Source organism: Equus caballus, chromosome 5 (genome assembly GCF_041296265.1).
Source record: "Equus caballus isolate H_3958 breed thoroughbred chromosome 5, TB-T2T, whole genome shotgun sequence".
In the NCBI taxonomy this organism is placed as follows: domain Eukaryota; kingdom Metazoa; phylum Chordata; class Mammalia; order Perissodactyla; family Equidae; genus Equus; species Equus caballus.
In genome coordinates this window covers 1,540,800-1,555,638 of record NC_091688.1, presented here as the reverse complement: position 1 = coordinate 1,555,638, position 14,839 = coordinate 1,540,800, and the positions used below count along the sequence as shown (strand labels likewise).

The following is a 14,839-nucleotide window of genomic DNA, read 5'->3' as shown; positions in this document are numbered from 1 at the left end:
TCCATTTTGAACAACTTTTATTATACGTTTAGTGTTCTCTATACAAAAGAAATCAGTTTTTTTTTTTACAGTGATTCAAAAAAAAACTCTGAATAATTTGGCCTTTTCATTGCTCATGCAGTCAGTTTATAAGTCCATGTATTAGATGGCCCTCCACGGCCCAGTCATCCGTGCTGAAGGTTGTGCGCAACACCCTCAGAAACACAACTGTCGCTGACAACACTGGTTAATGCAAAACAGCTCGCAGGGAGGAAAGAACACAGTGTGAGAGGGGTTAAAACAACTCTGCCGTGCGAGTTAAATACGGAACCAATGGAGAAAGGTCAGACCAACTCAGTGTGGGTGTGCGGGAAGGGATGGAGACACCGGGGAAAAATTGCCCCACTGAAAGGAACAAATTGGAAAATGTGTGTGTGGGGGGCAGGGCAAGAAGTCCCCGGGGCTCAGCAAGGGTTGGGGGTGGGACCAGGACAGAGGGCAGCCACGTCACAGGCAACTGGTGCTCAGCGCAGGAGTGTGAAGAAGTTGGCAGAGAGCCAGGAGCCGGGCAGAGGGACAACACTGACTGAGGACATCGAATCTGGGAGTCAGAAAAAAGAGCAGGGCAGGGTCATCTGATCTGCATCGTTTTTGAAAAAGAAACAGAGTCGTGCACAAATTTCTGGTTTTCTTCTCCCAGATTTTTGTGTTTATTGCTTCACTGAAGTCTTTACATGTGCTGAACTCCAGCCCAGCAATTCCCAGAGTGGCAGAGCTCCCACGGGCCCTGCTGCCCTCAGCACCCTGCGGCCAAGGGCGGGGTGGACTGAGGGCTCTCCACGCCCTCATCTCCGAGGGACAGCGTGTGGCGGGCCCAACATGTTAGGAAGCGGAGACCACTCCAGGGAATAGTCCAGGCTTCACAGTGACAGACACCCATCAGCTCGTCACTCTTCTCCTGGCCTGGGTCTGCCCTTGACCGCGCAGCCAGGCTGGCAGAGACTGACTGGTGTTGGACTCAGAAAAATCCTTTGTGTCTTTCCTTTGGGGAGGAACCCGGGGGCTGTGGGAGAAGTGCTACAGAGGCATGAGAGGGTGCACCGGCAGGAAACACCTCCTGTGCTTCCAGGGAGGCAGCTGCGGTGAGATGGGGGAACACTGGACAAGGAGTCAGAAGGCCCGGGTTCAAGCCCTACCCTCACCTGGACTCACCAGCTATGTGACTAGGGGGCAAGTCCCTTCACTCCTTGGGTTAGTATCCTTGTCTTTACAAGTCATTGATTCCTTCGCATGCTGAAATCTGAACTGTCCTAAACCGGACGCCTTTGTATCTATTTCCTTTCCATCCTATCACTACGGAACATCCACCTAACGCTAACATACTGATAGAGGAGCGCTGGTTTTGGCTTGAGACACTGGTGGGGCCTCGTGGCTTCCCTGGATGGCCGTCCTCCTTCCGCTCTTATCCTGCTCTGGACCTGTCTCAGGAAGGCCCGTTCTCCGTAGGGGAGGGGAGGAAAGGGTGCTGCCCTGGCTGGGGCTGGCAGGCTGGGGACAGCCACAAGGTTGGTTCCCAGGGGGTGGCCCTGCCTGGTTCAGGGGAAGGGAGGGAGCTGCCAGGCCACTGCGCCTCCTCCTGACATTTCAAGCTCTTGGTTTCATTCAGTTAAGTCCTCTGATTTTTTTTAAATCAGGGACTCCTACCTGCTTCTCCTAAGCTACCATGCAAAGCTCAGCCAGGACCGGCAGGTGACGTCCTTCTGGGACCTAACCGTGTGTTTGGCAGGACCTGCCCGAGAGGTGACAAGGCGTCCCGAGGGGGAGCCTCCTGGCCAGCATCCCAGGAATCCGCCATCCTCCTCGGGAGCGGCGACCCCCGCACCAGCCCCGCCTCACGCCCAGGAGCCTCGCCTCTCCTGGGTTAATGCGCCACCTTCTAAAGGCCGAGGCAAAAGCGGTTAACCCCCACTGCCAGCACACAGGCTGCCTGCCACGCTCTGGGACTTGGCTCCGACCCGCACACGGCTCCAGGAGCCTCAAAGAGCTGCTGCCCGTGATGTTCCTGGGGAAGGGTCCCCTCCTTTGGATCAGACTCTCTCTCGGTTCTGCCTACAGGAATTACCCAGATGGGGCCCTGCCTGGACCGCCTCCTTCCCCTGCCTCGAGATGGACACTGCACGCACACAGCCCTCTGTATCCCACCTCAAGTGGGCCTGGGTGTGGACTCACCCTCTCCAAGACAATGTCATAATCTGTATTGCTCCCCCTGACCGTGCCGCCCTGCAGGAGGGCCTTGGTCTGCTGTGTGTGCGTGTGTGGGAGTGCCCAGGCGTGGGTGCTGCGTGTGGGCAGGGAGGCAGTCCCTTAGCTGGAAAACCCACAGATATCCTCGGATCTATTTCCACCCCTTTTCTAAGGCAACTTAACTAGGAAAGCACTATGTGGGCCCAGCTCGCAGATGCCCCCTGCAGGGGCAGCAATATGGGCACTGGCTGCTCTCGGAAAGGCGGCCTCTTCTCCAGAGCTTGGGACTTGCCAGGAAGGGGGCGGGCCAGATGCCTCCAGCCTCTTGGGACAAAGGCCACAGACAAGGGAGCTCTGGTTTTCCCGTTAGCTTAAGCTCAATCATCTCCTCAAAAGCAAGGTAAGGAGACATGTCCTATGCACCATAACTCAGGCTGTCCCCTGGCCCTGCAGTGGTGTACTCCCAGACACGGGCCTCCCTGCTCCTGCAGGTGGGCCCAGGCCCCTCTGTGGGGAGAGGAGTGGAGACGAGGCACTGAAACTCACGTAAGTTAAGCAACTTGCCCCAAGGGGCAGAGCAAAGAGGCTCAGGAAGCAGGACTGTTGCGGCAGGTTTGGACTGCCAGCCTTGCGGACCGAGTCCTCCCTCCAAAGCGTCTCCCTTCGAGCCTGGAGCCTTGTCGGCTTAGGTACTCAGGTGCTCCCAGCCAGTGCCCACTGTGTCCCAAGACAGTTCCAGGACTGTCAGCGCTGTGAGGGCAGGGGCCATACCTCATTATTCACCTTGGTACCCTCGGCTCAGAGCCTGGCTCAGACTGGATGTCCACGAGCGTCTAAGCAATGGATGGACAAATGAGAGCATGGATGCCACAGCTCTAACGGCTGAGCACAGTGGGTGGGAGCGCAGCACAGGCAATGGAATTTCCAGAGTCACCGTGAGATGACCGACACTTCCCCCCCCCAGCCAGACAGGCTGAGGCACCAATGGTGTCGCCCTCTTCTGGCATCGTTGTTAGTATGTTTCGGGGTGGTTGCGTGAGAGCCCCAGCTGGCAGGGGGTGCTGGACGATACCCCTTTCCTTCTGAGCTGGGTGGACTCCGGCGTGGGCCCCCTGGAAAATAGACTTCCCTCTTGCTAGAAGGGCTGCCTCCCTAACCCTGCAACCTCTCTAAGCATCCGCCATCTTTGCTTGGGGAGAACTTTGTTCTTCAAGCCCAGGTTTCTCCGGCCTGCCAGGAGGATGGTGAGCATGTGGTAGTGGGGTCAGCTCTCGGCACGACAGCCTCATGACAGGGCTGACGGCACTATCTTCCTACATGAAGGAGGCTGGCACAGAGCCTGGCAGGACGCAATCGAGGAGCAGATCCAGGCTGAGGAATCCCCTCTCCCCAAGACTCTAGGCTAGCAGAGGCCCTTCCCCAGTCACCGGCGGTGGAGCAGCCCTTCCAGAGGCAGGGGAGGGGCACGATGACACGCTCCTGCACTCAGAGCCTGTTTTCGGTGCACTGAGTTTCCTAGCACGTATGGTGCAGTATGGAACGAGGGCCTGAGAAACTGACTTCTATGCTCAGATCCAGAGCGTTTTCTAGAAAGGCTGGGCCGTTAACTCAGCTCACAGGCACACTTCCCTGACATTCCCTTTAGGGACCTGGGCCTGGGCCGCAGGAACGCCCAGCTGTATCCGGGCAGGTGTCGAGGAAAGCCAGGGAAGGGGACCCTGAGCTCACTCCCCAGCCCCCTGCTTGTTAGCCTGCCCCCTTTCATCATGCAAGAGTTGCCTCTCGGGATTCCAGGCAGCAAACCTGGACGTGGCTTGGGCCAAAGGACAGTTACTCGCTCTCAGCTTAGAACAACATGATTGGCTGAGCTCTGGGCTCTGATTTCCTACCTGCACACAGAGTATGTGTCTACGGGCTTGCCCTTCATCTGGCTCATTATCGAGTGATGCAAGCACTGCTAATACCTTTGTGGCTTAAACATGTGGCAAACGATGCTTTAGAAAGCCTCTGAAGGACATAGCCCTGTTCCTGCCTAGGCCCCCTGGCAAGCAGCTGGAGCCTCAGCTCAGAGGCTGTGCCCGTGGCAGGTGGTCCATTACTGGGAGTCACCTTTGCCCTCCTGAAACCGACTCCAGCTGCAGCAATAGCTACAGTGTCACTCTGAGGCTGGAGATCCCTCTCGGAGGCTGGATACCTTTGGTTTCAACAATGGATTAGGTGGGGAGGATGACAGCTCTCTGAGAACTGCAGGTCTGCGAGGGTCTCCAATCTGGGGCAACGGGATGCAGGGTGGGTGTTGAGTGGCTGCTTCGGGTTCTGCTGTGGCGCTTGCATAGGCTGCCCCGTTCTCCTTGAGACACGTGGCTGGAGGCTTCAAGGCTTGCAGGGAGGGGTGGGGAACCTGGAACTGCAGGGACAGATGAGAGCTGCATAAGGCATACGGAGATCACTGCCTCCTCTGGGCCAGGTGTCACAGCACTGTCAACCATGCCCCCTCAGGGTCTCTGGATATGCAAATACCCTAAGGAAAGGACACGCTGGTCAGTCCCAGGGGCAGCAGGGCCTCATCCACACACCACATAAATTTCAACGTCATACAGAATCGACCGAGGAGATGATATCTGCTAGAGAGGAAACGGGGAGCAGTGCTTTACACCCCCAAACACACGGGCAAAGCTTGTGTCTCCCAGGGTTCCCTGCGCCTTGAGGGCAGCAGCACAGCCCCTGCCCGGGGGTGTGGCCCTCTCTCCTACATCCTGGGTTTCACTGTGGAGGAAGGAAGTCCAAATCCTGCTCTTCTCTTCTCTCTGAAGGTGAGCACAGCTCCCCAGGGACCAGACGCCTGATTTTCTTCTGCTTGAGGTACACGGTCACTGGAGTTGAGGTCCTTTTCAACAGCGGCCACTCCTGCTCCTCCAGCTCCTCCTTCAGATCTGCGCTTCTTGTCCTGGACGCTCTGGAGGAAGCGGCAGGGTAAGAGCAAGGAGCGAGAGGTGAGCCCAGCGCCTGGCCGAACCAGAGCGAGGCAAGGCGGCTGCCCACTCTCTCCCTGCCTAAATACTGTCATTTTCCAGAAAGGAGCCAAGCCCAGCTCAGCAACTACCAAGGCCGAGGCGGAGGGGTGGGGGCGAGGGGAGGCATCCGGCGAGAAAGGCATCCTTCGGAAACACGCCGGCCTGGTGGCGGTGGCATTCTACAGCTTCTCTATGCGTTCCTTACGGATCAGTCCTCTTTGCCTGTCTTTGCAGTTTCCTGGGGGAGAATCCACCTATTCTTGCTTTTTCCAGGGACATTTCTTCAAAAGGAAAAGAAAATGGAGACGTTGGGTCTGGACGGGAAAATGCACAGAGCAGAAATAAAGACAATGAAAAGCCCCGTAAGCAACAGAGACCGGTGAGTGTGTGCCAGGGTCAGGGCCGGGCGGTGGGGGTGATGCTCAGGTGCCTGCGAGGCTGAGCAAGGGGCCCGGCTCCCTCAGCTGAGCACGGCCAGGGCTCCAGCTCCCCCAACAGGTGGCACCCGGGGTGTGGGGGGTCATTGGGAGGGGGCTTGTGGTTGGCTGGGTGGTCACTGGTCCTCACAGCTTGGCAGACCCCCATGTTGAACCCCCGTCCCAGGAGATGGTGGTGGCTTTGCAGTGTCTTCATCTCCCCCTCTCCCCTCCTCTCACTTGCAAAGTGGTGGCTGTGCCCTGGGGGGGGCTCCGTTAGGCCAGAGAATAGATGGCGTTGACAGGTGACGTGGCCTCTGAGCTTTCATTGCCCTCTGTCTCCTCCTTGTCCTTTTTGACTGTGTACTGGCCGATAAAGGAGCCGTCCTCATTGAACTGCCCCTCGCCGCCCTCGCCGTAGTCCACCAGGCTGTCGTCACTCTCCTGCTGCTTGATGGTGCCATCCAGGGATGTCTGGCTGCCCTGCAGGGGCTTGTTGTCCTCATCACTGGCCAGAGAAAGACAGAGAATCAGGGCCTGGCCCAGCCCAGTGCAGCCCAAAGCCAGACGGGACAGGGCTGCTGGCCTCTTGCCAAGCACCCGTGCTGCACAGCTCAGAGGACAGGACCTCAGAGACCATGCGGCTCAGCCCTCCCTCGCCCTCCCCTGTCCAGCCAGTCCCATAGAAGGGAATCTGACACCCAGAGAGGACAAGTGTCTTCTCCACAGTGAGGTGGCAAGTTGGGGCAGGGCTGGGACTGGTGCCCATGCTTCTGGACTCCTGGCCTGGGGTCCTCGCCCTGAGGCTGGGCCACCCTCGGTGGTGGGAGCAGGCAGAGGGTGGCTGCCCAATGGTGAGGCAGAGCCAACTGCTTGTGAGACCAGTGGGATGGGAAGAGCCAAGGATGGGGTGTCAAGGAGTTGTCGTTCTAGTCCCAAGCGCATCCCTGTGTGGTTCTGCAACCCTGGGAAAGCCCTTTCCTCTCAGTGTCTTCATCAAGAGGGACTGAACTAGCTCTGACTCCATAATCTGTGACTGTCTGGAAAGGCTCTGCCCTTGACAAAAAGCAACCGTCTGGGCCTCAAAGAAAGAAACCTCTGCCCTGCTCTGTCTTGGTGTTGCTTCTCTCAGCTCTCGGGTTTATCAACAAACAGATGCTGTTGCTTCGAGCCCAGCAAGCGAAAGAGGGTGGGAGGAGGGGGGCATGCAGACGAGCATGTGAGGCCAGCCCCTGGAGACAAAGACTACGGGGCTCAGAGGATCCTGCCCGGCAGCCTGCTGAGGCCCCTGGCCTTGCCCTCAAGCCCCTTCTGCGGCAGGAGAGCTGTGAGGCTGGTAGTTAAAGTGGTGTCTGCTCCTGGGATGCCGGATACGCCCCTAGGAAGTGAGACGCTCACCTGGGCTGGCAGCTGCCCAGGTACCCCATCCCTCCCCTGGCTGGAAAACTCTCTGCCCTTTAGGCTCAGAGGCGGCGCCAGATGCTGCTGGCTGCACTTCAGAGGGGAGGTGAGCTCCCAGGCAGGAGGCAGGCGGACCAGCAGCAGGAACTGGGAATCTGGGTCCTCACAGGCGAGAACACAGTGGTGCCAGGCGGTCTGAGCAGACACATTCCCTTCTCCTGTCCCCAGGCCACTTCCTGGGTGTGCGGAAACCAAGGAAACCAACCAGCTGAGTTGCTACTAGAGTGGGCAGTGCCTTCTCACTTCTAACAGCGGTGCTGGGCAAAGACAGCTGTGAGGGGAGGGCCGAGCGCCAGAGCAGGAGGCGCTGGGCGCTGAAAGATGGACAGCTACGAGCCCACTCCCCCTGCGCCGTGCACATTAGTGGCCCACTGTGCTCTCTATTGCGGGAGAGGCGGCCCGAGAGGAGGAAGTGGGCCTCTGAGCTTGCACTGAATTTCCAGGGAGTGGGACTCACCTTTGGGAACCACCAGATTCTCATTACCAGGCTCCTCGCCCCACCTGCTAGACTTCTCCACAGGCACTCCCTCCCCAGGGCCCTCCACCCCCCCTGCAGGAACACAAGGACTGCGTCTGTGTGACTCTTGGGAATTCCAGGCACCTAAGCTAAATGCAACCACTGGGCAGGGATGCCCCAGCGGGGTGGAAGCAGGGGGAAGGGCCTTGAGCGTGTCGGGTTTTTTCGGGAAAGACGATCGGGGTCTGGAAAGAACAGACCTCTCCTAAGGGAAGCTTGAAAGAAACTAGAATGACTGGGGGCCCTGGTCTAGCCACCTGTCAGCCTACCTTCCAAGAGACCTTTGAGGAATAAGTGGACAGAAAGGGAGAGAGAAGCAGAGGGAGTCCAGAGAGGGCCCCAGCAGGCAGGCCCCAGAGCGAGCCAGGCGGGCCGCTCCTCGCCCCTCAGCCTGTCCCGGCTAGAGACCTGGGGCTTCCTCTGACGTGTGAATTTCAGCCCGTTCCCAGTTTCGGTCTCTTGGACTCATCAAGTGGGGGCTCTAGCATGGACGCCACAGACTGCCAGCCCCAGAGCCCGAGCCGAGGGGGTGTGTGCATGTGCGTGCGTGGTGTGTGCGTTTGTGCACACCCAGCCTCCGTCAGTGGGGCACAAGTAGGGTGGGGGGAGGCAGGTGTTTTTACCCCATAGCTTTGGTGTTTGGGAAGGAGAGGTGCCCAAGGAAGCAGCTTCTCATCGCGCAGCTTGGCTGGCCCTCTGTTTGAGGAGGTCCTCACCCTCCTCTGTGGCTGCACTGAGGGTCTGGGGGAGAGGAAGCCCCAGGGCCTTTGGAACTGACGGCCAGGGAATAGCTATCAGCCCACGGGGAAGCTGGGCTCCCAGGCGGTGCTGAGGACAGTCAGGGCAGGGGCCTCTCCTGCTTGCCCTTTTGGAGAGCCTCCTGGGGGTGTGGGGACTGGATGGATGGACGTGGTCCATAAGCCGCCAGATGGGCTGCTGCGTGGGCCGTGGCTCTGCCGCCCATTGATCTGAGCCTGCTTGCCAAGCTCCTGATGGGCACAGTGGTGGAGGAACAGGAGAAGATAAGGAGGGCCCAGGGGAGAACAGGGGTGACTTGCCCCAGACAGTAACTGGGTGGGGCTGGAGAAGGGGGCCCTGGTCAGAGCCTTTCCTCCCACCCCACTTGGTCTGGGGAGACATCCATGACCCACCCTGCATCATTCCTTAACTCAAACACACTTGCCATCAAAATGGACAGATTACAACTTTGTTAACCAGATACAAAGGGCTGCCCAGATCGGGGAGGGATCATGGGTATAGGACAACGACAGGAGCTGGAGTCGGGCCGCTGGCCTCTCCAGCTCCGCCACCAGCTCACTGGGTGGTGAGTCGGGGAGTCTTGGGCAGGTCACTTCCTGGTCTGGGCTTCTGTCCTCTCATTTGGGGCAGGCACTAGGCAGAGGCCTCTCTAAGGCCTATTGTAGGCTAGAGCCCAGAGAAATCATTCAAGTTCATGAGAAAAGGCCCAGAACACACACCTCCCCAACACCACTGCCCTTCACCCCTCACCTAGCCAAGCCTCTAAGAGAGCATGGCCTCCCCCCGGTCATTATCTTCAGGGTTAGGGTGAGAGGAAGCTGAGAGCTGAGCTCATCTCACAGCATGGGGACCCAGGGCTCGCTTTCAGAGTGGAAAGATGGAAACAGACATATGAGGAGCTCAATAACCCTGAGCCGTGCAGTTGAGTGAATGAAGTACTATACATCGAATGGGTGTGAGTGTGTCAGGTGGGGTCCCTCCTGAGGGGGTGGCAGGCAGCCTTGTTGGGCACAATCGGGACAAGCAGGCGCTGTCATAGAGGCAGAGGTGATACCCGGCGGGGAAGGACAGCCATGCAGTGGCCTCTCAGCCCAGCCAGCTGCTCTGAGGGGAGGGGCCGCCTCAGGGCGGGGAGGACAGCCCACCTGACAGGCGCTGGGTGCGAGCAGGAGCCGCAGAGGTCACGCACCTGTAGTCAAAGGAGCCGTCCTCTTCTTTGGGGTCTTCAGGGCCGAGGGGAACGTCCTTCTTCTCTCGCACTTGATCAAGAAGAGAAGCAGACACAGACCTGATGACTAAGGATGCCCGTGCCCTGTGGGGCCCTGATGCACAGCCATAGGACACCGCCTTTGGGTTCAGTGACCCTCCCTTCCAGTAAGGCACCATCGATGCCTCTCTTGTTCTTGCTTCCCACATTTAATCAGCTGCCACATTGCTCCTACCTCATCGTCGCTGGGGTTTCCTTACCTCTCTGTTGGTGACTAAAATCTCCTCCCACCTGGTTCCCCAGCCCATCTCCATGAGGTCTTCCCCAAACACCCCATGGCTGTGGTCCTTCCCTTGGCATCTTTCCTATTCTGCTCTGTATTCTAATTATTTGTGCCTGTTTCTTATGCCTATAACAATGCCAGTTCTTTCCTTGAGGGTGGGGAACTGTGTGTTTCTTCTGAGCTCCTGGCAGAGCCCGGCCCAACTCCCCGCCCTGGGCAGAAAGGACACTGCCGACACCTGTGGAGTGGAAGGCGCTCTTGTACCTGTGCCCACTCGTGTCTGTGTGGCAGCCTTTCCCCACACCTCCTGTGACTGTAAACACCCACCCAAGGCCTGTCCTGTGCTGTGACCTTCCTTCTGTGCCGGCTGCAGTGTCCTTCTGGGAGAGATCCCCTTGCCTTCTAGTGTCCTTACACGCAGCACAGAGCCTTTATACCACAGACACTTCCAAGAGTGACTCCTTACGTATCCTTTCTGAGGTACAAGGCAGGAAGTCACCCCCATTTTAGGCGAGGGAAACTGAGGCCTTGAAAGGTGAAGAACACGTCCCGCAACTAATTAGCAACATTCAGACGGGAGCGACTACTGGCGGTGGGGCCTTGCAGCTCCGGTTCACTCACCTTTCCAATGGACTAGGGGCTGACCTGGAGCCGGAGGGAAGGAGGTTACTGTAAGAAGAACTTTCTGGAATGGGACACCGTCTAAAGGGACAAGGAAGGCTCAGAGTTTCTTTGATGAGTTCCTTGGTGTTCCAGTTCCAGCTGGAAGATGGCGTACTCAATAAGGCCATCCTTCTCCCTAACTCTGGCTTTCTCTCTCACAAAAGAAGAAGAGTCCCACACAACACAACAAAGTGAAAGACAACGTCACTCATCAAAAGGAACCGCGGGGGGCTGGCCCAGAGGTGCAGCGGTTAAGTGCACACGTTCCGCTTTGGCGGCCGGAGGTTCGCCAGTTCAGATCCCGGGTGCGGACATGGCACCACTTGTCAAGCCATGCTGTGGTAGGCATCCCACATATAAAGTAGATCAAGATGGGCACGGATGTTAGCTCAGGGCCAGTCTTCCTCAGCGAAAAGAGGAGGATTGGCAGCAGATGTTAGCTCACGGCTAATCTTCTTCAAAAAAGAAGGAACCGCAGTGTCCTGCCCTCCCTCTCAGGGGCCTCCCTCCGTGACATGAGAGGCACGACTCTTCAGAATCCTGGGGTCTGAGGGTACCAGTGAGGGGGAAGGAAACAGAGTCCCCTCTCTCTGAGTTGGGTTTCAGGGGTCCTGGAAGAGGACTTGCTCACAGAGATGGGGAGAAGCAGGCACCTGGGGCGCTGGGGTGTGCCTGCTTCGGGGGCAGGGAGCTATTTCATTCTGCAGACAGGAGGATTTTCACTCTCAGGGTCATCTGTCATCCTGTCTCCTGTGACCCCACCCACCCCATCGCAGACAGATGGCTTTCTTGCCCCTGTTTGGAAAACAATCAATATTTCTAGAAACAGGAACGCCAGAGGTCCTTGTCCTTGACCTTGGATTGTCTGGGCTGGAGAATGCTGAGGCCCACAGAAGAGGATGCCTCTCTGGGTCTCTAGGGAAACCCCAACCCTCTCAGGGCCGAGGGGTGTACCAGACACCCCTCAGCCCCTTGCCGCCCCTCACACAGAAGCTTCTGCCTGCTAGGGATGTGTGGCTGCAGCCTAGGCATGTGGAGCCCAGCTCTGCAGGCCCGGCGTCTGCCCCCGCCCAGACGGCTGCTCACTCCCTTCTCTCACGGTGAGAGAAAATGCCTCTCTTCCTTCCTCCTGCCCTGGAACACAGGATCCTAATAAGATTCAGGCTGAGAAAGCCCACTGACTGAGCAGATGGGTGGTGAGTCAAGGGGAGGGCAGGTCATCTTAACAGTAGGGTTCCTTCCCCCCGGCCCGAGCTGCCTGGACCGGGCCTCCAACCACCTCAGGGGAGGGTGGTTAACTCAAGCTGCTTGCTGGCAGCTCTAAGACGCAGAGAACAGGCAATAGGACTGTATTCCCCAGCTTGCCAAGGGTGGAGCTCCCCCGAGACCTGGTGACTCACAGGGTAGCCCGCCAGCCCCTCCCCCAAGCCCACGCCTCGACACAGCTCACCTGGGTACTTGCCGCCTCGACTCCTCTTGATGAAACAGACGATGAGCAGAATCAGCACCAGGAGGGCGATGGCGCACATGAGCCCGATGAACCAGCCCTGGGTGGCGATGTCCGCCTGGTTGTTGGTGTAAGCTGGCGGGGGCCAGAGCAGACACGGTGACGATTTTGCGTGGGGGAGGGTGGGGGGGAGAAGTGGGGAACAGCTTCAGCTACTTCACGTCGAGGTTCCTCCCGGAGCCTAACGCTACCACCTAGCAGCCCTCTGGTCCAAACTACCCGGCTACGGGGTCAAAGGAAATAATGAAAGCGCCAAGGTCAAAAGGTCAGAAAAGAGGCAAAGGAAAGGGGTGCAGGCAGCAGAATAAGCGGCAGAAGGCTGACAGGAGGTCCAGCAAGAGGCAGTTTCCTAGGGATCAGGCGCGGGCCCCCTCCGTCCCAGTGGTGGGGATTGAGGGGAGGCCAGGGACCGGCCGTGGAGGAACCATCCCATGAAGGAGCCCAGGGTGAGAAGGAGCCTGCGCGCCGCCCCTGGCACAGCCGGCCCACTGCGGCCCTGTTCCTGGAGCCCCTTCACGGGCCTGCAGGCCCAGAGCAGCACCTCTCCCACAGCATGGCCGAAGGCAGCCGGGCTTCCTGGCAGTGGTCCTGGGCACGGTGTGGTTCCGGGTGCCTTGTGCCCTCTCGCATCTCCCCAGCTGGATGGTGAGCTCCCTGACGGCAAAGACAAGCCCTGGGGCATACCCCTGGACTGGCCAGCAGCGAGGGTGGGTCAGGGCTGTGCCTTCAGCGCACCCCATGCCACCTCGAGACCACTTCCACACGTGGAGACCCCCTGTGCCACTGAGTCCCTGCCTGGAGCGTGTGGAGACCTGTCTCAAAGTGGGCGACTCCTCTGTGTTTTGGGGCACGCGGTGGGCCTGGAGCACAGGGGCTCAGGGCCATCTGAGGCATCCTGGTGGGCCCAATGACTGGGGACAGGGCTCAGGAGGGGTGTGGGTGAGAGGACGCACCCGCTCCTCTCCTTTCTGTGGTCTGGAGAACAAAAGCAACACACAGCCTGCCATGGAAAACCAGACAGAGGAGTGGAAGGATCAGAGCCGCAAAGGCACACAGAGGGGGGGAGGAGGAGGGGGAGAAGGGGGAGGAGGAGGAGGAGGGGGATGGGCGGAGCAGCAGAGCTGGGCCTCGCGGTACTCCAGGGCCCTTGGCACATGCGGCACGGGCAGGCAGGTGTCTGGAGCAACCCTATTGGGGGCTTCTTGGGTGCAGAAACTCTTGACAGCTTCCCAGCACCCCGCCAAAGGCAGAGCACCAAGCAGGGTCCTGCAGGGTGAGCACTCTCCGCACTGGCACTCTCCCGCAGAACACGTGCCCCGCAGGCCACTCCCCATGTGGCATCACAGACATCCTCCTCAGACCCTGTGTGGGGTCACATCACTTCCACGCTTCAGCCCTCTGATGCTTCTCCTTGCTGTTGGGGAAAGACCTGCATTCCCCGTCCCGACCTGTCAGGCTCCATCCCAGCTGGCCCCAGCCACCTCTCTGGTCCTGTCTCCCACCATTCTCCCCTCACTTTCTGTGCTCCAGCCTCACTGGCCACTCTCATTCCTGCCTCAGGGCCTTTGCATCTGCTGCTCTTTCTTCAGATGGCTGCCCCAGCAAATGCCACCTCCTTCTCAGAGAGGCTTTCCCAGACCTTCCCGGCTAAAGCAAAACCCTCTCCCCGACCAGTCAGTCTCTTTCTGAGGGCTCTAAGTTATCTTTTTCATGGCGCTTGTAACCATTTGATATGGTTCTACTACCAACAGTTTACACTCATAAGCACTTCCTGTGGACTAGGCACTGCTCCAAGTACCTTTCCACTGGAATCTAATTTAATTCTTACAACCCCATAAAGTGGGTTTTTATTATTACCCATTTGACAGATGAGGAAACTGAGGCACAGAGAGGTTAAGCGATTTGCTTGAGGTCACAGAGCTAGTAAGTGGTAGAGTTGAGATGTGACCTCAGGCTGTCTGTGCTTTGCCACTCTACTTTAGTCCCTCCTCCCAGAAAGTAAGCTCCTTGAGGGGGAACCGTGGGTTTACTGCTGTCTCCCCAGTGCCGGGATAGAGCCTTACACACAGGAGGCACTCGGGTCACATCTAATCAGCGGAAGAACGCTCGACGGCCTTCTGGTCATTTGTCCGCTCCCCCCCTCTTGGCCTGATGGGGCCTCTGCTTATCTTGAGCTCCACACCATCCCCCTTTCGTGTCGCCCACTTCAGCACGCAACTCCCACGACGCCTGCGTTTTCCCGCTCTTGCCACGAGCCCTGCTGGAGGAAGATGCAGACGCAGGCCCATTGCAGAGGCACCATGTTCTACTTCAACTGGCCTCTCGCTGCCACCTGGCAATCCTTTGACTCCTCTCTCTGTCCCCCCTAAACAGCTCCTCCCTCCCTCTCGTGCTGCTCCCCCATTACCTCCTCCCTCTGTCTGGGCAGGCGGTGGACCCCGCCTACCCCACCTCGCAGCCTCCACAATGTCCCTTCCTCCTGGACCAGGGAAGGCTCTCCTCTCCTCGATGACGAGGCTGTGCTCGCCTCAGCGGTGGGACCCAACACCTCCCTTCCTTGACGGCTCAGTCTGGTAGGGTCTCCAGCTCTCTAGCCTTTTCAATTTCTTCCTCTTGACTGCCTCCTCCCTTCTGCTATTAAACACATTGAAGCTTCTGTATCTTAACACAAAATCCCCGAGGGACCTGCCAGACTCTTCTGCTGCAGCTGACGTGCTGTCCTTTGACAGGTCAACTCCAGAATCTTCCACCGTCTCCAGGTCCCGCCAGCTGCTTTCTCCGCCCCAATG

General features: G+C 58.3%; 1 protein-coding gene across 48 annotated transcripts in view; it reads right to left on the bottom strand.

Moving 5' to 3' along the window:
- NFASC (neurofascin) overlaps positions 1–14,839 on the bottom strand; it is a 175,400-nt gene continuing 160,561 nt past the window's right edge. For 43 of the 48 annotated variants that reach the window (XM_023640382.2, XM_070266516.1, XM_023640364.2 and 40 more), the window contains 3 exons: positions 11,994–12,125; positions 9,580–9,649; positions 1–6,161 (listed from right to left, as the gene is read on the bottom strand). In XM_023640382.2, coding sequence (XP_023496150.2) covers positions 5,930–6,161; positions 9,580–9,649; positions 11,994–12,125 — 434 coding nt within the window. In that variant the 3' untranslated portion in view covers positions 1–5,929. The remainder of the gene's footprint in view (positions 6,162–9,579; positions 9,650–11,993; positions 12,126–14,839) is intronic. The other 5 variants (XM_070266528.1, XM_070266538.1, XM_070266498.1 and 2 more) reach the window with 1 other exon arrangement.